This window comes from Orussus abietinus, unplaced genomic scaffold (genome assembly GCF_000612105.2).
Source record: "Orussus abietinus isolate OABI.00-Male unplaced genomic scaffold, Oabi_2.0 scaffold52, whole genome shotgun sequence".
Taxonomy (NCBI): Eukaryota; Metazoa; Arthropoda; class Insecta; order Hymenoptera; family Orussidae; genus Orussus; species Orussus abietinus.
In genome coordinates this window covers 548,471-573,612 of record NW_019394235.1, presented here as the reverse complement: position 1 = coordinate 573,612, position 25,142 = coordinate 548,471, and the positions used below count along the sequence as shown (strand labels likewise).

The window sequence follows — 25,142 nt, the reverse complement described above, 5'->3', positions numbered from 1 at the left end:
AAGACTTTTCTCTTACACCAAAAAGGAAGTAGTACAACCCTGCAAGGGGCACTGCACCTTGTACGGTATCGTGTACGGTACAAATATAAAGAATATTGCAAACTTGCCACGAAGAATATTCCTCATTTATTTCGCTCACGTCACGTTCCCTTCTAAGGGTTGAATTCATTTATTTTTAATAATACTCGCCTATAGCACGAATCGTGCATCATTTTTCGACGAACGTTCAGCGTTTAATCGTTCAGCCAATTATTCTTATTATTCTTCATTGATTTCTTTTTCTTTAACCTCCGTACTTTCGATGTCGTCCCTCAGAGTTTTTCGCTCGAAAGGAAACTATGAAATATTAGTAGTACATAGTAGTACATACATAGTATAAGTAGTACAACCCTGCAAGAGGCACTGCACCTTGTACGGTATCGTGTACGGTACAAATATAAAGAATATTGCAAACTTGCCACGAAGAATATTCATCATTTATTTCGCTCACGTCACGTTCCCTCCTAAGAGTTGAATTCATTTATTTTTAATAATATTTGTCTATAGCACGACTCGTGCATCATTTTTCGACGAACGTTCAGCGTTTAATTGTTCTGCCAATTATTCTTATTATTCTTCATTGATTTCTTTTTCTTTAACCTCCGTACTTTCGATATCGTCCCTCAGAGTTTTTCGCTCGAAAGGAAACTATGAAATATGAGATTAATAGGGAGCAATGCGAACACTACGACGCGAAGATAAATGGCGCCGATAGATTCGAATCCCTGCTCGTGAGAATGTATTNATTTCAAGTGTCAGGATTAACATGAACGGTTGATTTATTAATAAAAAAATTAATATAAAGAAATTGAATACATTGAAGAGTACGTCTTAAAGATCTCAGAAAAAGGGACTTGATTTTCCCTCCCACTTCGCTCGAGCTCTCCTCATCAGAATTAACTCTCATTCGATCGTTCTCATCCAGCCTCACTCTAATTTCTCTCTCACTCAATTCATATTCCTCCCTCTCTCATTCCCACACTCATAAATACATTTCTTTGTGCGCCAAAATTCTCACTCACTGAGTCATACGGTCGCTCGCACTTCACGAACTCTCAATCACGCATAAACAGTATCACCTATCGAGCTGTCATTTAATCTAAATACTTCTCATTTCACCCCACAATCATTCAACCATTACATTTCACTCTACCTTCTATTTAGTCTTATTCTTAATCTTTATTGCCTTATTGGCGACACAACTATTCCTATAGCTAAACGCTTTCATCTTTTTTTTATTCTATTAACTTTATTGGACCGCACAGGGCACTGAGACTACACTTATACGTAACAATGAACGTTATCGGGAATTAACTGTAAAAAAAGAAAACGAGTATTTCACTTTTCCATACACTTTCCTTTCTTAACGTGGGAATTTAGGTACATTGTCGTGGCATAAAAAGTTTCGCTTGGAAAAGTATTTATCGAGTTATTTACCCTCGTTTAAAGGCGTGCAGGGGATGCGAATTGGGGTGCATTTTGGGAAGTTCGCCTCATTTATCCCAGACGGTATTCCGAACTGGTCGCGCTCGGCAGTTCATGCCGGGACAGTTAATTTCATTCGGGCCGTCCAATTGCAAGTGTCAGATTACCAAGTTAACCAGGCTCGATCTTAAGCCGTTCCCCCAAGTGCGGGGCCTTACGTCAGCGGCATCCCCATCCGTGGACCGACCTCTAGGTGGAACTGCGGTCTCCGGGTTCCGGTGAATTTGGCCCGCGACTCGACGTTGTATCGACGTAGCCGCCGACGTAGATGATCCAAGAGGCAGGGGAGAGCTTTCAACGCGTCGAGCCCCGCCGCGGTGTCCTACCAATGGAAACGCTTAGGAGACTAAAGCGTCGTGTGCCAATTAGGAGGACGTCTGGGTTAGGGGAACTCGACAGCTTGCGGGCTAAGTGGTGGTAATACGTTTAGCCGGAATGCGCTCCAACTTCCCATATGCGAGGAGGGGTCGGAGGGAATGGTATTGTGGCGACGATGGCGGAGCTGTTGCCACTACGGGATCCCGCCTGGGTCTGCCGCTCCGTTTCTCGGTTTTCTCCGACATCCGAGCGAAGAAGATCTGGATGGAAAAGGGGAACCGGACGTCAAAGGGTGAAACACGGACCGTGGGACTTAGGATGGAACCGGGGAAGGTGCAGCTTCTGTCGTTCCAGCTTGCCGAGGTCTGCTCCGTTTCACGGAAAGTGGGCTTTCTTCGGGAACTACCTAAGGCAGATGATCCGTCTGGGAAAAAAGGATCCGGATGGGGCAATGCGTTCTACGAAGAGGGTCGAGAGGATCTCTTGGGGTAGGGCCCAGATCTTGGGGCCGAACTACGCGCTCCGGTCCAAAGCGGAAACACGGTGGGCGGTGGGTGGTGGGAGGGTGGTAGCCGGTGGAGGGTGGGAGCGCAGACAAGCCGAGCTAGACTGGACGGCGCTGAGCTCGTCGCGTTCTCGTGGTAAACAAAGCTGTAACTCTCCTCGCACCAAAGAATCAATGCTCGCCGGTCCTGCCTGGAAACAAACTCCGGCACGGCATCCATCTTACTTTCTGGTGGCGTGCATGTCGATACCCCGGCTACGTAACCGTCCGAAAACAGTCGCTTCTAGGGCCGGCGTAACGAGAGTCCCGCGCCGGGACTTACGGGAACTCCGAGAACCTCGGGGACATCCCGTCTGATCCATCAGACCCGCTCGAAACTTCGCCTCCCCTGGAACGCTGGGATTGCTCCGATTATGGAAAGGCGAAGGCGAAAGCATTGTCGGCCGTTCGGTAAACACGGCGCGGTCTTAATGATCGTAATTAAAACCGGCCCCTGGGAATTAATCCCGAAAATATGACGCCCGTCGAGCGAGCGTTCCCGGGTGGTCTCGCTTTCGCGATTGCGTTTAATATATCGCGTCCGCGCGCGTCACCGAATTGCGCGGCATCGCTTTAAAGCGCGTGTCATACGTCAAAAAGTTTTGCCTTCCGTGGGCGTGGAACGTAACATTTTTACATGTTATATTCGGCCATAAAGAGCGGATTTCTCCCGCGTATCTGCCCTCGCTTTTATTCCGCGGAAAATGGTCATCGGGGAGGAACACCGCGAGCGATCGAGATATTTCCTCGGGAAATATTGGCAAAATTGTTGCTCGGTATTTTTGCCCTTTTGGGAGTAGTTGTTTTTTGCTTTACGTAGTACTTGACGCGGTATATGGGGGCGCGACAATTGTGCCAATGCTCACCTGGGGATTATATCGAGAAATCGCTGTTAACACGAGCGAGCGTTATTATGTATGACACGTATAAGCGATATCGGCGCGGCAATGACGACGAGTGCGAAATAGATGGCATCAAAATTCATTCTCACGTTCGCAAAATCGTCCGTAATCCGCTTAAATTATTCCTACGGGTGGGGGATATAATGGCGATAGATACGGCCGTGCAATTTTCGAGGACGCCTCGTGACGAAATAATTACAAAATACATACAGAGTGCGTATGTCAGTCGCTTCTGCGAGTACAATGGACTATAAACTCAATTCACAAAATATGGAGTTGACATTCAGGCATCATTTGAAGTCGGGACGCCTTTCGGAATCAACGTTATCCGAAATGTACCTAGGGGGAATATATTACGGGAAAAAAAGATATTTACGCTCTTACCAAAGGACAAGATTGATAATATGGTTTTGCTCTTATCGCAGCTACAACTGCATCAGAGCAAAAATGTTTGCAACGGCATCAAACGTCGGTGTAACGATAGGAGGGCTTCCTTTAGAAAAAAAGCTTGCCAGATTAGCAAATAGAATTGTGTCAACGGTCAGAAAAATGTTATCCTTCCTCCACGATCGAATAAGCGATATCCAGCTTGCTGTCGTTGGTAAATAATATTGCAACAAGGAATAATATTTGTGTTGCCCCGGTCAAATAACAGCCTCTTCATCGTTCGTACAGCGAATCGTTTCTGCAAAAAGATTGTTCCGATCCATTTTAAAGTGTTTACCGAAGCAAGTTAATTTCTTTCACTATACATGTGAATCATTTCTCTGCATGTATCGATAATGACGTATTTTTCCAATCTGGTTGATGTCCTGTCCTATCCTGATCGCCAGTACCCAGGCAACCCATGAAGTGGAATATACGTAAATTAATCGTCTAAATTAGGTCTATAGGTATAACAAATGTATATCGTCTATCATCCACCTAAAAAAATATCTAAAGGATATATATAAATATCTATGTCTATTGTATACGAAAATTATAAATTCACTATTGATCTACAAATATCTATTTATTTCTTGACGCATTCAAAATATATAATAGCTTTCGTAGACATCTACCAAAGGTTAATCAACATCGTTAAAAATACGTTCAGAAAAATAAAAAGACACCTCATGTAACCTAATATTTTTCATACATAATGTTTATATCTAAAGTCCAACTTGATAAGGTATCTTTAGCACCGATCGAGAAGTACCGAAGTGCTCTTCATAAGTCCAAAAAATATTTATTTACTCCTTCATAGGCTTTGGTAGCATCATGGTTATCGTTCCTGCTTCCTACCCTTGAATCCCGGGTTTCAAATCCCGACAATTGCACAACAATTTTTCTGTGTCAAAAACAGCAGGATTTGTCTGTATAGCTGTACTGAACAAGTTCTCAAGCAGACTCTGCTCAAAAAGTGTTATGAATTTAATTTTGTTTACAAATACATATGAATATCTATAGACTATCCATTGTAGATATCTACAGTATATATATATTACATACCATGTCCGGACATCTACTCATCTATCAATAGACTTTATTTATACAAAAAATTTATATACGATTAATTTACGGATATTCCACGTTCCGCGGTGCCTGAGTAGGCACGTTCAGTTGAACGGAAAACGTTATTTTCATAACCGAAGCGGAGAGGAAGCTCTTCGAGAACGTCCCAGACCCCAAGGCCTGATAAATGGACAGCCGTCATGTAGGGGAGGATGTCGCGTAATTCGGACGAATCGTCGTTTGGCTAAACGGGGCACCGATTCCGCGCACGTAGGCGGACCCGTTCTTCGATCATTTATACATGCGATAGTCCCCCTTGAATATTCGTTTATATCCCCGAATGGGTAGTCGCAAAGACGGCTTCTCTTAAGCGGATTCCGGGGGACGGTGGTCGTCTCATCCCGTCCGGGCGGTTTAGCGCCGGTATGTAAATGGCGACCGGGGGATGATCCCCGAGGTGAGGGGTTGCCTCCTTATCGCGGGGCTCATCCTAATAATTCGCCTTCCGACATCGGTGACCATTGTGAGCACCCCGCAGCCGTGGAATCGCGACTTCCAACTCCGCGTCCCGGGGGTGGTCCGGTGCATCGACTGGGGCCGCCATTGGGAATGGGTATGCGTTCTCTGCCTTTCTTATTTCTCCGGGGACTTTCCCGAAGGAAAAGCGGGTCGGACAGGATCGGGGGAACTCTCTTCTGAAACAGGAAAACATAAATATTTCATAGCCCGGGCGTACGGGATCCAGCGGTGAATTTTTGAAAGTTGGCGAAAATACTTTTCGCCGATCGATGGACGTGGAGGCGCTCATTCGCCCTCTTCTCGGGTCCTCCCTTGCTCCGGCGATCCTCTCTCTTCCTCTCCGGGGCGAGGTTTTTCTTTCTCTTCTTGCATCCCTCCGAATCCTGTCTCTGTCCCGTCCTGGCTCGTCCTTGCCGAAACTTTCGCAGTAAACGCGTCGCGCTTGCACCCCGAATTACACGTGTAACGCGAAAATACGGCCGGATTTATCTTCAACTCGAATCGTGGATCGCTCGTAGTTGCGAAGTGCAACTGGTCAACCGAGCATCTCGCGGGGATGCTGCAAATGGTCCCGGAAACGACATCTTCGGGTACCTTCTTTCCTTTTCCCTTCCAGACTTCGCTGCAATTTTATTTTAATTCATTTTACTCTGGAATCTCTTTTAATCCGTTTTTCATTGTTGATACGATTGGATGAGTAATCGTCAGACAATGTTTAAAAAATCCTTGAGAAATTATCGAGAAGTTGTTCACCCAGGAAATCATGGGTTTTAATGCTGAAAATCATATAGAAATCAGTTGAAAATCGCAAGTAGAAATCACTGGAAATCGTCGAAACGTTGTCACAATTTTAGAGCCGATCGTCAGTTATTACCCAATCACGTGGCCATTTATCATACAAAATTATAGATAATCGGTTCTTAAAGAAGAAAATAATTTCCACTGATTTCCAAGTAAAATAGCCCCTCGGAAATTATATTTTAATAAAACAAAAAATCCTCGAAAGTGTATCAATGAATAAGTGGAATAAGATTATCAAGTAATTCAAATCAAGCATTTATATTAGCCAAATTTTCTTAAACAGTTTCTTTTCTTTTCGCGTTCATTACACCGACGTAGACCTCCAAATATAAATACGAATATAAATACACAGATTTCGCAAAACATCGCGTTCTTCATTTTAAAAGGGCAAGATGCACTGCAAATGTTCTTGCAGTTTGGTAGATCAATGTCGATGGTCCTGGCGAATCGGTCAGATCTATTTCATACATCTCGCGGTTTTCCGCCCTCTTTTCATGGCCGTTTCGTACCTCTGGGATCTTGAAAAAAAAAAAAAACGAGGCAACGACTTGGCGATCGGCACAACGCCCCGAAGATTTGCGCTTTCTCCGTCGTTTTCTGCACATCTTGAAATCCTTCCAGATCGAGTTAGGATTCGCGGGGCCGGCCCCTCGAGAGATCCCGATCTCGAATTTCGATTTCTCATCGGACCACGACGAAGCTTCGATTTTCTCGGTACGGTGAAAGACACGCGTTCGAAACGTCTGTTCTCAACCGGAGATACAACATATTTTCCACGTAGTCACACCGCGGTAATCAAAATTATAAAAAAAAAATACACCGAGTAAAATCAACTTCGCAAAACAAATCAACTGTCGACGGATCAAATTATGACCATATTAGGTCGTTATACCGGGACTATACGAATGTGAGAATAATTCTTGATCGGGATTATACGGTGAAGAAAATATAAAAAGTTGTTGCTCTATTATTATGAATATTGAATTTATTGAGCCGTGATTGGCAATTCGTGAATTAGTTTGTAGAAGTTCGTTGTTTAGGCAATATTTTTGAACAAAATGCGTGGCACACTGTGTTACCACACTGTAGAGCAACACACACGTCAAGTTACCTGCTTCTCCTGAGATATTTTAACAGGTGGTTGGCAGGAAACACTGAAATGTGGATATTCTGTTCCATTCATCTGTTTCTGACTCAAAAGTCCATTACAAACTGTGCGCATAAAAGGGCGAGTTGAATTAATTAGCATCCACAAGACGATATGTTCCGGAATTCCGGATCCCTTTTCCAATCTATATGTGGTCAAATAGGAAGGACTATGAGCCCGAATTTTACGACTTCAGGTATAATTGACAACGACCAATGATTGGAAAAGGTATCCCCCCCATGCGCGTTAGTGAGACAAAAGAACATACGTACCAATACTTTTATACTTGGTTAGATTCTATATCTTCTATATTTTGTTTTATCGTAGTTCAGTTTAGGAAGCGGACTAACTTAGGCATAAGTTTTCCCTACATCGAAAGGACATTTAAACACGGGTTCTGGTTAGGCATATCGTTGGATCGAAGTTGAATCGTCGTTTCGAGGCAGTCGATCATCGATCACTGGAATAACCACTGCCGAAGTAAACAAAATTGATATCATGGCCAGCGAATTTTGTCTTCTATATTTTGTTTTATCGTAGTTGTCCAGTTTAGGAAGCGGACTAACTTAGGCACAAGTTTTCCCTACATCGGAAGGACTTTTAAACACGGGTTCTGGTTAGGCATATCGTTGGATCGAAGTCGAATCGTCGTTTCGAGGCAGTCGATCATCGACCGAAGTAAACAAAATTGATATCACGGCCAGCGAATTTTGTCTTCTATATTTTGTCTTATCGTAGTCGTTCAGAACACTGGAATAACCACTCCCGAAGTAAACGAAATTGATATCACGGCCAGCGAATTGGTGTTCTCTCATTCGGATCCAACCTGCTCCCTACAAATTACGAAACAATTAATACTACAATATAGGTATAGGTACATATGTTCGTAATTAAAAATCGGTCGAACGAACCTGTACATAACGCCCGCGATAATGCCCGATAAACACGAGCGATACGACACTTTAACGAGAGATAGGGAAATAATGGGTGTACGGTAATGCAGAAACATCGGTGTCCCTGTTTCAGGTAGCCTGGATGCTCTTCGACAAGAGCGCGATACTGACGGTGCACAATCACGTCATCACGAGGAACCCGCGGATATCGGTGTCCCACGATAAGCAGAGGACCTGGTACCTACATATCAGCAACGTGCACGAGGAAGACAAGGGAAAGTACATGTGCCAGATTAATACGATCATCGCCAAAACGCAGTACGGCTTTCTCCACGTCGTAGGTAAGTCCAGGAACGCGTTGTTTGAAACGCAAGAAAAAAGTGATATCCACGATTCATATAATAAATACTTAAGGAATTGCAATTAGGTACAAATTTGCCCCCGTGCTCCGGACCGTTTCAGAGATCGGCGTAACTTATTGCGAATATTAAACATTTTACGTAGAGTATAGAAAAAGAGGGGTGAAAGCGCGACGAGGTTCCCTAGAAGTAAATTACTAATCCTGTCAAATAAATTCAGCGTGTAGCGTTATTAACGAGGAATATCGTGGGTCGGTTCTCCCTCGCGTTGCCGATATCCACATAATTTATCTTAAATTACCTCAGGCCATATCGGAATGGTGCAGGAGAAAGCTTTCGAGAAGATGGTCTCTGTTTGCGGTATTTCTTCCCGAGCGGAGTATTTTCAAATTGGTATACTCCGATAGTCGTTCTTCTCGGGGAATTCCATTAATAAGATTTTTAAATGGCTCCTCGTTCGCGGATAAAAGGTGGACGCTTCTTTCGATATTTCGAGGAACGAGCACTGGCCGCGTACACGAGTAGAGGTCTACTCGTCGGTTCGTGAGGGAAAACACGTCAGAGGCAAAAGAACTCGCGGGGGTTGATAAGCGACGTAGGTGGGATGGAGAGAGACCGGAAGTCAAGGGACAAGAGGGTCGGAGAGAGCGCGACATCTGACACGGGACCTTCGTCGGATCAGCCACCTTTCCTTCGTCAGCTCGTCTCGGGGCGATCGTCCTGGAGGATCGGGAGACCTCTCGAAGGATAAGGTACAAACTCGATTTTCCTCCGGCCCCGTCGACCCCGAATCACGGCCGGAGGAGGAGCGTCTCTCCTCTCCTCGCCGAGTCGACAGGTTCGACGTATCCGTTACATCCGCGCCCCCTCTTCCGGGGAAGAAATCCCTTTCCGTGGGATATTATTACAGCTCCGGGAGGAGATTACCAGGAGAAGCCGGAAGGTCCCGCGGGACGCGGCGACTCTCGGGGTCCGGGACCGGGATCGGGATCGGGTCCCGGTCCCAGTTCCGGTCCGCGGCTCCGGGGTAATAATTCCATCGGAAGAAGCTGCGGCCCTGCCAGCCAGGAGAACATATTAATATCTCGAGTTTTGACGTCTCAACGGGAACGCGAGGCGGAGGAGTAATCAGAGGGCTAGATTAATTGTTTCCACGGGACTCTTGGCCCCGCGCACCCGGGGACGCGCGGCGGGGGAGGCTGCGACGCTCCTCGGCACTCGGCACCTCGCGATAATACCAACAGCCAACATAATACCGAGCCGCCATAACTCACGGTGGCTAGGCCTTGGAAGTATATTGCATCACTGCTCCGTGAAAATCTATTAGATCCTCCCTCCCACCCCTTCTTGCCGCGATGCGCCCCCGACTCGATTCCGGGGGCCGCGCCTCTCTTTCTCTCTCTCCCTCTCCCTCTGCCGCTGGTTACCTCGGCCGCGGTAAATAAAGCAAAACCGCGCCGGGTCTCGGTCTTTATTCGATTTTGAGACGCCGGCGAACTTGCCGGCCGAAAGCTCCGACCCCGAGTGGACGAGATGAGATTGCCTCCTAACGGAGTCCGGAGCCCCTGACTATCGGTGCTCTCTCGCGACCGAACGCGCTCGAGATGCGCTCGCGGCGGGACCCGGGATGCGCCTTTGCTTCGGATGATTCGAGCTAACGCTTTCCTTTGCCATAAGGAGCGCTCCCGTGACTTTCGCGTCCCGCGAATCCCCGCACTCGTCGCGACGACCCGACCAGCTGATCCGGCGAGAGCTCTTTCCTCCTTTTCCGGGTTCGCCCCGGAGCACGGTCGTCGCGGGAATTTGGTGATGATGCACTTCGTCAACGTGGATGGCGCGATTTAAGTCAAAAATGTACGAAAGCGTTTCGACACCGTATCGTTTTTTGTTGATTCTGTAAATGGAATTTTTTCCCACTTCGTCTCGCGAAAAATTTCTCCGATATCCATGGTGTATTCATTTTAAGTTTTTCGTTACGAGTGCCGACTATAGTCGGCACACATGCAACGACCTTTGGGTAAGAGCGCCGACTGTAGTCGGTAACAAATTCTGCCATATTTGCAAAGTATCTTTTGATTGTATTGACCCGTATTGGATTAATCATCCTAAAAGTACATTTTGAACGTACGTAACAGTTTGGCCATCGAGACGAGGTGAGAAGACCAACTATTGGGACAACTTTTAATTTCTTAAGGTTAGACGTTTATTTGGAAATTTAATAATGGGATAATACAACAAAACAGTTGTTATTTAACACTTAGACAAGTGTGCATATAAATGGTAGTCATGGAGGCGTTGTTCAGGTGGAAGACGCAAATTTGAACACCGATGCGCAATGTGCACTCTTTTCGCGCGTGTCGCGTTCAGTGGCGGTTGTCTGGCGGAACGGACTGCTGTAATAAAAGGGTTAAGCTGCAGAAATAATGCCGAGATTTCGTTGATTGTCAATTTTAAATTCGATGCCGATTGTCGGATTAAGATTCAGGTATAGACGAATGGTCTAGTCCCCGAAATGACCGATTTCCTTTTGACCGCGTATCGAGTGGGATCACTTCCAGGGTAAGACGCTTTCGATCGATCCTTCGACTCGTTCGATCTCTTTTTATAATTATGTCTTTGATTATATTGAACCGTGGCTTACCATTTTTAATATTAGTCATACTAACCACGAAATAAGAGAGTTGGTTTCCGAGGGACTTTATTGTAAATCAATTTTATGATCGTCGTTTCACCGTAAATAAACGTATATATTCTGCTAAATCTTTTCTGTCGTTTATATGCTCTCGAAAATTTCAATTCCATTCATTGAATTCGACAATTACATTTGGTTCATAAAGTAAATTTGAGTGCTTGAAAACATTAAGAAAGGCCTGTCTCAATTTGTTATATGTACATATGTACCTGCATCTACGTACATTTTCATAGATCTGGAAGTGGATCAGAAGAACAGGGTCCTCGAGTTTAATTTTTATAAATATTTCCTTTGGAGCATTTGGAATGTAATTAAGTCCCATTAGCGATCAATATTCAATTATTCCTTGAAATCACCGCGATTCCACGATTCGTCTCGGTAAAAGCATTGTCGCGCGGAGAGTGCGAGGATCGATGGGAACGATAGGGTCCGGCAAAATGTCGATTCCTTTTTCATTTTTCCCCTCGTGTTTTCATCTTCCATTTTTTTTTCTCGACGTGTAGGCCGAAACGGATTAATCAGTCAGCGATAGCACCGCGGACAACAAACGGAAAGCAAGAGCGGAATTCGAGATCGGTCGAAAAGTGGGAATCCCGAATGAACGAAAGCGATTTCGGGAACGACCGTTAGTCCGCGGAATCATCGGTTCTTTTTTCTCCGTCGATCACGGGGATGCAAGCCGCACCCCGTCGAACGTAATTCCTCCTACCCCCGGCTGCAATTACTCATACGTATAGATTTTACGACGCTCCGCACAGGGACGCGGCGTGAAACACGGAAAGGCAATAATCGAAGCGAAACTTTCTCCCCTGGTGGAGGGCAAAGGCCTTCGGTGCCGTAAAGGAATTAACAAATGCAGCCTTCGTTAAAAAAGAGAAAGACCGAAACAAGAGGAAAGACGCCGACCCTCGGGAACTTTGAAATTCAGAACAGCCAGCCGAAATCCCCGACATCGTGGGGGGTGCATCGATGATGCATTTCCAGGGAACCCCCGTCTCGCGAGATCTTTCGGGGTCGTTTTTACTTATTGCACCAAATATCACCCTGCAGCTTGCAATCACCGTGTATAGGTTTTATACTAGACTTAGCGTATAAATTAAATGACTTAGCTGAATGCGACGACGCGTGGCGAGATGTGCGCTGTTAAACGTGTTTCGATATGTCGATCACTTTCGAATACAAGTGTATACTGAAACCAGAAATCGAGGCACTCAAAATGGAAAACGGACGTACTCTACATTTCAGGAGACACGTTTTCTATCTAAGAAATCAAACGGAAGTATTGAAAATTTGGAACAAAGTGGTAAGATGGAAAAGAAATCCGGACAAATGTTCATAAACGTACCACTACATGCCTTTCTGAATACGTACAATTGCTTACGTGTCCGTGAAGGAAAATCAGCGTACAGAAGTATCCGAGATTTATGCCTCTATTTTGAACATACGTAACACAATTTTGTCATCGAGACGAGACGAGAAGACCAACTATTGGTATAGCTTTTAATTTCTTAAAAGTTTATGGTTAGACGTTTATTTCGATTTTACTAATGGAATAATACGACGAAACAGTTGGTATTTAACACTTAGAAAAGTGCACACAAATGGTAGTCATGGAGGCGTTGTTCGGGTGGAAGACATAAGTTCGAACACCGAAGACTGAAACGCAATGTGTGCATTTTCGACGCGATGTCGCGTTCTGTGGTGGTTGTCTGACGGAGCGGACTGCCGTAATGAAAGGGTTAACTCGCTTTCATCGCTCGATCCCGATCAGTTTCTGCAAAATTCTAAAATCGCGGAGCGGAATTCCCTCGCGGCGAAAGAAGAGTCGCGCCAACGAACTTGGCCCGAGCGCGCACAATGCGTCCCGAAGTATTCAATGAACTGTCAGTCGCAAGGCTCCGCGGTAAATAATGTTTCTAAGACCTGGCGAGGCTGTCAGCGACACGGAGCTTATTTCCGGAACTGTATAATTCCCCTTGCTCGCAAGTCGAGCCGTGATGTCCCCGAGTCCACGGGATCCCCCACGTGACACTTGTAGTGACGAACAAAAATGCAAGACCTACCATCACTCGAGTCTTTCTTGGTCTTGTTCAGTCAAGCCGTGGTCCTGTACGATCAAATCTTGGTTTTGGCCTTGGAATTATGGTACATCTACTTTTTGCGAGTCCAAGACCATGACCAAAACCAAAACTGCAACGCCAAGCCTGATTTTGCTCACCACTGAACGCAGTCCAGAGGAAAATGTCGGGCCCACGTGACACTTGTAGTGACAAAAAAAATACAAGACCTACCATCACTCGAGTCTTGCTTAGTCTTGTTCAGCCAAGCCGTGGTCCTGTACGATCAAATCTTGGTTTTGGCCTTGGAATTATGGTACATCTTCTATTTTTTGCGAGCCCAAGACCATGACCAAAACCAAAACTGCAACGCCAAGCCTGATTTTGCTCACCACTGCACGCAGTACAGAGGAAAATGTCGGGCTCAATAAACACAGTAGTGGAATTCACGTTTTATACATACATATACGTAAATGTAGTGGAAATAGGGTGGCAGGTGTACAAATTAAACAATTATCCGCATAAGGTTTTTCCTGTACATTAAATATACATTTATTAGAAACGTTGATTTTACGCGTTAAGTTTTCGATGCGTTTATCCCTAATCGAGAAGAAACGTCCACTTTAACGTGATGTTTTGACGTTATTTAAACGTAAATAATCTTGAACGATAATTAGACGTACGGAATACGTGTAAACATCGTTAATGTTACACGACCAAAACGATAGTTTAATGAACATAGAACAGAAGTTAAATAAAGGTTGAATTTGTCACGAAAAGAGCGGATATTGGATCGGGTAACACACGTTTTTTTAACGCACTTTATAAGATCATAGTCAACGGTTTTACACCATTTCTCAACCTATATTACACTACTTTGTGTTTATTGGGAGCAGGTAACTTGCTTTCCATCAAAACGTCCCCTTTCCGAGTCATCGATGCGCATTATTTTGCATCCCCTTCAGCCATGGGCGACTCGTAAAAATCGGCCTCGGTTCGCTCGAGCGTTCATTTCTATTTCCTGAGTCGCGGTTACGTACGTACATCCAGAATCCACCTTTTTCTCCTTTTCCGAGTCTTTTTCTGGAGTTTGTCTCTTACGTCTGCTCCCTCTTCCGCCACGAAACCCTGCGAGTCGCTCTCTCGGTAAATCCGATCAGCCTTCGATGACCGTCATCGATCCACTCAATCGGCAATTCTGCTACTACACGAGCTTGCGTCCCATACCAGTATAACAATTTATTTTCACTCTTTTTCGACAATTCTTTGGCCACTTTAGTAAGAAAAGGGGAGAAAAAAAAATTAAGACTCTCGGAAATGTCGACATTTGTGGGAAATGTCTATGACTTTTGCATTGAGATTAGGAGAAACGGCGGCTTAGGGGCACGTAGTTATTGCTTTTCAAGAAGGTGGTGTAACGGTTGAATGTTATCCAGAGAGATGAACTTTAGAAACGAGTACACAAATAAATGAGAAGAAACGAAGAAGGCTAAAAGGTCTACATATAAAACAAACAAGAGTAAATAAATAAGTGAAATTAAAAGATGCGCAAATTATAAATAGAATAAAAAAAAGAGAAACGGAGACACATGCAGAAACAAGCTTAAAAGAATAAATAAGTATAAAAATAAAACGCTACGCCGGAATAAAAAGATAAATAAACAGAAACATGAATTAAGAAATAAAATAGTACGAGGACAAGACGCAAATGATCAATCACAACGATTAGAGAGAGAGGGGGGCTTAACTTTTCACGGAGGTGTGCGTGAAGGAGCGTCGCGTCGGTGCGGCAATAAAATGAGTAGGCTTTTGAATGGTCCGCCGATTAAAATCCAGTACAGATTATACTTATTACATATTAAGAATAACTACTACAGTGGGAACAATTCCCTGGCAGAAACTCACGGTTTCTTGGTGTCGATCTTCCTTACGTAGGTACACAGGTACATGCAAAATGCGCTTTTGAGTCGGAGTGGCCAATTACCAAGAGACTTCCTCATGAGTCGAAGCCGAAGTTTCAAGCCCCGAGAAGATGACTCCTCCTTTTGGTGTCGCGTAATAACCCCTTCCCCCGATCCAGCTTATCCCTAAAAGAAAATATTTGACATCGGCATTCACCATTACGAAATTTACACCTTACATCGAGCTCGGTCTCTGGACAACGTCGCCGTCTCACCTATAAGGGGAAAATGTTAATTTCCATTCGTTTTTATTTTAACATTTTTTCAAGCAATTTCCCTAGAATCGGAAATAGTCCCGTGCGCGATAAACCCCGAGGAACAAGATCCCAGTTGTGCGCTGATTAAATTCCAGAGTCGTGATTAGGTCGCATCCGTTATACCGCGGCTTTAACATTTGCAGGGTCTCCGGGACGTTCATTCACCGTCGAAGTCGGCCGAAAGGCAGCGGGAGCACAATCGTAGAATTTTAATCAAGCAATCGCGGGAATTGGGGGAACAAGTGCGGTTTCTTTCCCTCATTGTTCTCCGGGCCACCCTCGTCGTTCGGCCGGTCGTTCCTTCCTCGGGCGCATCCCCGTGAATCTCTTCCTCCCCATTCGCGACGTCCCTTACGTCCCCCGTGTATGGCGTCGAGTTTAGGACAAGTTAACGCGGCGCAACACCCACCGCAACACACGCCCCGCCGCTTGAATAATGCATCCACGACGGTCCGCGGCTGCAGTATAACAGGGGGCCCCGTTCAATCTGCGCTTGCCGAACAATTCGGTAACACTCCGGCATTAGCATTAATGCAGGATATCGGGCTGCACCTGCGGTAATTCATAGGATTGCTCGGACGTGTGGGATCCCCTCGTCGAATGCACTTACGAATGCGGAGACGGAGGCGGACGCGTGACGGACGCTCGCTCCGGTCACTGGATCCCCTAGCTCTACTTGTCTATCCCTTCGAGGGCGAACGATGATACCGCTCGTTCCGGCAGTCCTGGCGAGAGCACTTCGAGGTAATATCCCGGGCAAATAGATTCAACGCGTTCGCGCGACATTTGTCTCCTACGCCCTGGAAACTGCATAAACCAAGTCACAGTCCGCGATATCGAGGTGCGTGCACGGATCGGCCTGTACGTTTTAACTGTCTTGTACCTGCTCCAGGTTAAATCGTTCCTCGCAATTGGTTAACGGCGATCACCACCAAAGTGGGGACGATGACTTCCACCGCTAGATGGCATTAGCATCGAATTCGGTGGGAGGTTACCAAAACGTACTTTCTCGCTCGGGTGAGGGAGACGCGACGCATAATAAGCGGTGTTTAGCAACGGGGGAAAAATGGGTGCGTATTTTGCACGTATACAACTCACACAACGGCTAGACGCCTCTGGACTAGGCGCCGAAACGTGTGTGACACTCGGCCGCACGCACACGCAAGTTGGACGCTCCGCCTAGAGTCGGCAACGGTTGCCAAGGAATGCCCAAATTCCTCGCGAGAAACTTGAAAATCCTGAAAAAGGTGCTCCACGGGGACAACGATTTTGAGCGTATTTCTCAACCGATCGAGCTCAACGAGTGCTCGTTTTAAAGATAAAATGTTGACGTGTGTTTATATGGGAGCGATTTTCGATCAAGCACCTCCTTCCTAGGTAAAAGGGCATTGAAATTATGTCGTTGCACTTTTATATATGATAATGACCACTTATCGAAAATCGCTCCCATATAAACACAGGTCAACATTTCATCTTCGATATGAGTACTCGTTAAGCTCGATCGGTTTAGAAATACGTTCGGAATCGTTGTCCCCGTGAGGCCCTGCAAAATCGCTGGAGTGGTGAGCGCCCTTAATGGCTAGGTGACATTAGCATCGAATTCGGTGAGAAGTAACCAAAACGTACTTTCTCGCTTGGATGAGGGAAACGCGACGCGTAATGGGTGGTGTTTAACGACGGTCGAAAAATATGTGCGTGCCTTACACGTATAGGACTCACGCAACGGCTTGACGACTCTAACTTGGCGTCGAAGCGTGCGTGTCACCCGACGCACGCACCCGCCAGTTGGACGCTCTGCCAAGATTTGGCAACGGATGTCAAGAAGAACTTAAATTGCTCGCGAGGAACTCGAAAATCACGAAAAAGGCTCTTCAGGGGGACAACGATTTTGAGCGTATTTCTCAACCGAGCGAGCTCAACGAGTGCTCGTTTTATAAATAAAACGTTGACGTGTGTTCATACGGGAGCGATTTTCGATAACGCAACTCCTTCCTAGTTAAAAGAGCATTCAAATAATGTCGTAGCACTTTTTATATACGAAAATGACTACGTATCGAAAATCTGGTTAATGGCAACATCCTCCCATGTCCCGTATGTCGCCTTGCAATAGGGGTACGATTACCGCAATTGTGGTTTTCCTGACCATTTTTATTTTCCCGTGTAGTAATACATTATTTACGCGCAATCCGCGTCGAACTGTGCAGTAAAAAGGTACAGTAGAGTGGAAAGTCCTAAAGTAGTTAAGAGGTTAACGGGGAGTGAGACGCGGTAAATCATGAGGTTACCTTCGTAGATTTTATTAATTACTTTTCATCTTTATGACGCTCGCTTTATTGAGCTTTATTGAGCTCGTAGCGGGGCAAAGGATTCAGTGGACGAGCGGACCACTTGCCGTCAAGGTATGCTCGCCAACTGAGAAACGGGGCGCGCCGACGAGTGCTTTCCCGTAATAACGCTGAACTCGAGTTCCCGCTAAAGAGGTAAACGGCACCGCCGATCTCTTAGGCAGCTACCGTTTCCGTGACGTACCGAGATTTCCGCCCCGGCTCTTCCGCGGAAACGGCGGTTCTACGTCGAACGAGTCGATGCAGGAGGCACCGAGCCGATACCTCGGCGGGATTTGCAAGTTAGAGAAGTGCGGACCACTTTCGCGCGGCAATTATGCCGATCGTTCGCTTCCAAGAGGCATTTCGTCCAGGCGTCATTTTCCGGCGTTTTCTCGAGTCGCGTGGCACCGATCGCCTCCACGGACAGAGCGAAAAGTCCCTCGGCGTGCCTATTTCAATTCGTCGACCATTGTCCGCCGCAATACCGACGTGCAGTTTTCAAGCCGTAATTTGGTACAAATACGGCACCCCAGTTTTCCTAATTCCTCCACGTCGGTTCCATTCAGGAAACTAAAGAACGTCGTTCGACCATCGATTTCAATTCCCGCCGAAGATCACGGTGGATCGAGCGAGAGGTGCCCCGATAACGCGTTTATCTCCATTGTCGGACCCGCCAACATTTTTCGGACACTTTATTTCGCATTCGTCGAACGTACGTAAAGGAATATTACGTTTCGCCGGTATCAACATTCATGAAAAACTCCCGGACAGAACGGCCACGCATCGTTTCCTCGCGTAGACGCAACCACATCTCCGGTTTCCACTTCTCTTTCATACTTGGACCTCACGTGGGCGTCCTTTGACGCCGGAAACGCGCGCATTCATATCGTAAAAAGTAACGAAGCATAATGAACGATCCAATCCGCCGATAGTGGCGTATCCTCTTCCTTGATGCCGCGTCGTCCTTAATGAACCCGCCCACCGTTTTCTCATTATTCGGCAGAGATTCTAATTAGTGGTACGCGCACGCAGTCCCCCCTCAAAGCTGCATTTTTCCCGGGCCGAAACCACACGGCGGTGCATAAGTCCCGCTGCAACGTTTCCTCTCGGCCGATCCTCGGCCCCGTGCATTTTCGCGGTACTTCCCTTAACCGTCTTCTCTTTCCGCCGACCATTACGGCGTACACGCAATATCGCGGAGGGTTTACGCTCCTCGGCCACGTTTACCGACACGCGGCCGTGCGTTTCCCCGAACCCATCACCGTTTTCCTCCTTAACCTGGCAGATATGGGAGCGGCGACGTTGCAACTGCAATTGCCGCCCTTCTTAGAACGCGGCTTAAGAGCCCTGCGGCCTCCCAATCGAAACTGCATCGACGCACGTCCACCCGACTTAAGGTGAAGTGAAACCCCCTTCAAATCAGTCGATTCGAATGCAACACTTTTTTTTAAGGGTATTAAATCAAATTGTCCGAAACTTTGACACATCACTCTTGATCATCTAAGAATTGTCCTGACATATTCAAACTTTGGATTTTTGAAAAAAGTTTTTTAACTTAGCCCGGACCAGAAGTAAAATGGCGTCGAGCTCTCATATTTCGATCAATATACAATTATCGTAGGCTCTGATATGAGAATCGAAAGGATCAGGACAATTTTACGACAATTTAGAACATTCTGGTAATCGATAAACTCGCATTTGAAAGGGATAAAGGCATAAAATGTGTTGTATGCGCTTCTATGCTAAAACGATGGGAATACGAGGTCTCGAAGTGAAATTTTAATTGATCTGGAAATTACAGATGGCGCAGGGGGTCCCTCCGCAGTCAATTAGGGCCCCAGAAGGCATGAATCCAGAGGACTTCTGGAGTTTTACTTCGATTTCTTTATAATTATTGTACGAAAACGATAGGTGGAGTATGCCATTTGGTACAATACCCAATATAATTCGATATAGCTGTCAATATAAAAACGAACGTCGGCAACGTAGGCATTTAGAAAAATCTTCTTTATCGACGTCGATCAAGTTCCTCGACGTGTTTCACTTCATCTTAAGGTGAAGTGAAACCCCCTTCAAATCAGTCGATTCGAATACAACACTTTTTTTTAAGGGTATTAAATCAAATTGTCCGAATCTTTGACACATCACTCTTGATCGTCTAAGAATTGTCCTGACATATTCAAAATTTGGATTTTTGACAAAACTTTTTAAACAGCCCGAGAGAGGATCATATCCTTCGTGTCGATTGAAATCCACCTTAACTTTTTCAGACTCACCATTTCGAACGACCGATTTCCAAAAATCGGGTACACCGTGAAATAAGAAAAAAAAGTTGAGTGGTTTTCATGTTCCTCGCCTCCGCCATTATAAAATATTATAACTCTCCTTTTATCCTCAGTTTTCTTTAAAACGTGAAGTAGAACAGCACCGCAATATTTCCTGTACCTTTTAATCTTCTTTCAAACTCACTTTGATTAAAACGGGTTTCACAACGGAGTAACCCTCTTAAGCGTCGAACATTTATACGCAGTTGTAATAAGTGACACGCTAGCGAGTGCATTACTCGCGGCCATTTTTTTCAAGTCCTAACGTGGCCAAGCCGAGGGAAGACTACGACCACGAGGAGTAATTATTTTTCAGCGGGGTTGTCGGGGGAAAAAAAAGGAAACGTCAACCCTCGGTTCACAGTCCACCCTCTCGGTCGGAGGGTAAAGAGAGTACCGATGGGTGTAACGTGGGAAGTTTAGCCGGGGATTTCTTTTTGACAACGCCGAGGTTCCTCCCTCTGTCTCTCCTTCGTCCTTTTGGTCGTATTTCGAATGTCCAGTTCCCAAAGGTGGGACTGTGGATAATGAGGGATAACGCCCTTCTCCATCTGCCGCGGGAAGGACGCAACGTTTAGCACGTTTAATCGCTAACTGCGCCGGATTTCCCAGAGGCGGGAATGACACTCGGTGCAGGTGAAAAAGGGAAGAAAGAAAGGAAGAAAGCCGAGCCGGTGTCGGGGATGTGGAGAAACGGGGAAAGCGACAAAGAGAGAAAGAGGGAAATCTCAATCACCACGGCGAGTTGACTTTCCTCGGACTTGCGGCGTGGTTCGGCGCACGCCCCTGGGGAGTCGGTAATTGGCACCTTCCACGTTTTCAGGTACCATTGTACGATCTCGTATTGTTGTCGTGACGTCATTTTGTCTGAACAAATGCGAACATCCATGCGAGCGAGGCACCCGTACATCGCAATGTGAATCATCGGACATGCACTGATTTTGGATTTTTAGGGGCTAAATGCAGAACAATGCGTGGCCCTTTCATTTCTTGCCGATCGATGTAAAGTGTCATGGGCTAATGGTTGCTGATTCCTCATTTCGTGATAAAGTTAATTGCAACGACGTGCACGGAGAAAAATAAGAGCCTTAAAGTTACATCTGTTGGAAATTGTTGATTTTTACGGGCTAAATGCAGAACAATGCGTGGCCCTTTTATTTCTTTCCGATCGGTGTGAAGTGTCATGGGCTAATGGTTGCTGATTCCTCATTTCCTGATAAAATTAATTGCAACGATGTGCACGGAGAAAAATAAGAGCCTGAAAGTTACATCTGCTGGAAATTGTTGATTTTTAGGGGCTAAATGCAGAACAAGTGTGGCCCTTTCATTTCTTGCCGATCGATGTAAAGTGTCATGGGCTAATGATTGCAGATTCCTCATTTCGTGATAAAATTAATTGCAACGACGTGCACGGAGAAAAATAAGAGCCATAAAGTTACATCTGTTGGAAATTATTGTTCGCGATACGGTTAAAAACCGTCCCATTAACGAATTAATCTATGTAATTTTACTTCCTTACGCGTACAGTTAGCAGAAACATTTCTGTAAAAGTCAGCTGTAACTATAGCTGAAAATGTCTGTTAATATTAATATGATGAAACTGGGACGTTTGAAGTGTTATAAAATTGTAGGTGCAATGAAAAATATCTGTAGACATTACAGATTCGATCCGTTCAGTTCATTTTCTTTTCAGATAGATTGAAAATATTTGCCAGCGTTACTGAAGAAATCTGCAAATTTAATAGATTCAACAGGTTATGGGTAACAGATATTTATCCGTAACCCTTTCAAATACTTATATGTAATTGTTATAGATATTTATCTCCAATTTTTAACGGATTTGAGCAACAAAAGCTTTATCGTAACGCTAACAGAAATAATCTGCTGTCCTTATTTCAACGGATAAAATCTGCACATCTTACAGATCATTCTGTAAGTTTAACATATTTTATTTCTCCGTGTGTGGCCTTTCAATTAATTACCAATTATTTTCCAGCGTTACGAGCTGACGATAACTGGTACATTTTTTATGACAATAGAAATTAAGGAAATTCATGACCCTAATATTTGACGATTCTCGAATAACGCAATGGGCTGTTGGTACTTTATTCGTATCTCCGTGATGAGAAAAAAAAATAGGATGAAACATTGGCCCGACAGATTAAACGAATGGAAATTCGTCGATAAGCTTTTGGCAAGGGTGAACGTAGGACCGTTCCGAAGGACTACGATCCACGCTTGTTTTCAGCCCGTAAACGGATTAAACTTTTACCTGGTTAGTTTACGCGCGTAATACAGTTCCACTCTATCCCCGGCGTGCGATATGATTAGCCTCCCGCTTATGCGCTTACACCCCCTCGAAGTTCAGCCCTCGTACTTCATAGACCGCGTTCCATTCTCCGCCTGGCGGCGGGGCCGACAGGCGGGGATGTGATTGCGGTTAAACTTGAGAAATTTTTAAACAGTATTACCGTGACTCGCGGTTCTCGGTAATTTCGCGCTAAGCCGGTTAGCAATTGTCCCGGCGGTGCGAGGTGTCGGCCCGCGGAGGGTGGGTCGACGGGGGGACAGTTGGACCGCGACAATAAGGGAATCGAGGGTGGCGGGCGTCCCGGTGAAAGTATCGTCGCCCGACCACCCCCCGAAGAGACGCCCCGCCCGGTCAATTTCTCCCCGGCGGCCAGCCCCGCAGAAATTGTCCAGGAACCTCCCCTTACTCGCGCCCGAAGAGTGGGACGATTCTTTCGCGACCCGACTGGTTCTTATCGGCAGTGATTACGAGTTTTTAACGGGGATTTCCTGCGCCTTATCTGCGCGCCCCTTCGCGCCCCTCCCTTAAGCCCACCTTCGACATTTTCACGGCTGTAACTGGATTCCTCTCGCACCCCCTTTGCCGTTCGTTCGCGAGCGCGCGCGCGCGGGAAATCGATTTGCATGTGAAAGAATGCCATCGGCGCCTATCGGTTATCGATGCTATTTTTTCTCGCCCCACCCCCACACTCCTCGGTGCCCCTTCGTCTTCCGCGCGACGCCCCTAACGGCCGCCCGTCTGTCTCACCTAAAGGGCGCAGGGCCCCCCTCGTCCGCATTCCGAGTCGGCACTCCGGGGGTGCCGGGGCACCGGGTTATTTCGCAATCGGCCAATTCCGGAAGAGCCAATTTGTAACTTCATGATCGAACGCCCGGCGTTCCTTTCGGATCGGGGTTTCACTTCGCTTCCTCGCTTTAGGGGAGGCTTTGTCATGGTAAACGTTTCCTTTATGACGCGCGGTGGGGGTGGTTCGAGGTAAAGATCGATCCTCGATCCTCGATCCCCGATATTTTGATAAATGTCGCGTTAATCTTATGGGGTACCTATTGAGGTGAAATACCCACTTTTCTGACAGATACCAGGAAAAATTATATGCGGCACGTAAATACAGTTTAAACGTGTTATTAGACATATTTTTGGGTACATATCATTTCACGTAAAAAAAATTGTTATGAACCATTCTTTAAACAATGCCATTTGTCAAGCTTTGTCGGAAGATATCTCGAAAAGTAGCATACTTCATATTCTACGCACGTATTGATAGCATATGTGGCCGACAACTATGTAGAAGCAATATTACTCCTTTTCTTATCAATTAATATTTGTTTGCCAATTTCTCCATGCTTTGATAAAATAACTATTTAAAATTTTTATTTAATGCTATCGAAAATGAACTGGTTTAAACTGTATTTAAATATTGCATTTCATTTCTTTTCTGTACCTTTTGAAGAATGGGTAATTTGAACATGTCAAGTAGGTAGGGGTCCCTTAGGATGTCGGTATTGTTAATTATTCCCAATAATCGATCGATAACCAAAGTACGTACGATTACGTTATGCGCGTAGTCTGGTGCATTGAATAATCTAACACTGATTAGCTTGAATCAAGGTAAAGGCTTGAGCGAGAACATAAATGGTACATGGAATTTGCACATTTTATGTCGATAACTACACTGTTAAAAAAAATGCATACACTTTTAGTACTCAAGGTTGCAGTAAAATTATAAATTTGATGTCTTAATAGTGAATTAATATACATGTAAATTTAGTACATATGTGTAATAAATTTAACATATGTTCCGGACACGTTTGAGGACGATTTTAGACTGCTATACTTTAAACATCGAAAAAAAACTTTTTAAAATTATCGTGGCATGTTGCTAATGGAGTTTTCTATTGATTATAAGAATTTTGTAAAAATATTATTTAAATATTTCTCGGATTCAAGAATGTCGCTACAATGCTTCTCCGCCAGTACCTCCGATACTTGTCATCTTTCAATTCAATTTGTTCAAAAATGAACTTATGTAAACGATCATAAAATTAAAAACTCGTCCAAAAAATGTGCCAACAATGCGTACTAAATAACTTTCGAATATCAAATCTATAATTTTTCTCCGCAATTTTACAAAATTACGACACGGTGTTATAAAATTGTAACTTTACTTAGAATTTTATAATAATTGTATACTAATTCACTGTTAAGACCTGAAATTCATATTTATACTGCAACCTTATGTGCTAAAAGTGTATGAATTTTATGAATTTTTTTAACAGGATATTTAATGAGCCAACCCTCATCTGTTTTCTATTCATAATTAATATCTTGTGAATCACGATTCTCGCGCTAATATGTTGTTTCAAATATATAAAACGAGGTGAATAATTTATGATTGCAGTGCCGCCCAATATCGACGACACGCGCACCTCGTCGGATGCAATAGTAAGGGAGGGGACAAACGTGTCTTTAACGTGCAAGGCCACCGGAAGTCCGGCGCCCAGCATCTCCTGGAAAAGAGATGATCACTCGAAGATCTCAATCAATAAGACCCTACTAGGTGAGTAATTGACTTATCAATCCGGGAGGTTCCTGTGATTTTGCTCAAAAGTCATGACGAAGATTTCCTGACGTGAGGAAAAAAATAACGGGCCATCGGGTCCCTTTATTTTTTGGGAAATGAAAAAGGGTAAAGTAAAAGTAGATACGAGTTAA

The 25,142-nt window shown here is 45.0% G+C and overlaps 1 protein-coding gene across 1 annotated transcript in view; it reads left to right on the top strand.

Moving 5' to 3' along the window:
- Positions 1–3,531: 3,531 nt before the first annotated feature.
- The window catches only part of LOC105704426 (lachesin), a 125,791-nt gene continuing 104,180 nt past the window's right edge, over positions 3,532–25,142 (top strand). The window contains exons 1-4 of the mRNA XM_023434939.1: positions 3,532–3,623; positions 3,714–3,889; positions 8,253–8,483; positions 24,829–24,987. Coding sequence (XP_023290707.1) covers positions 3,532–3,623; positions 3,714–3,889; positions 8,253–8,483; positions 24,829–24,987 — 658 coding nt within the window. The remainder of the gene's footprint in view (positions 3,624–3,713; positions 3,890–8,252; positions 8,484–24,828; positions 24,988–25,142) is intronic.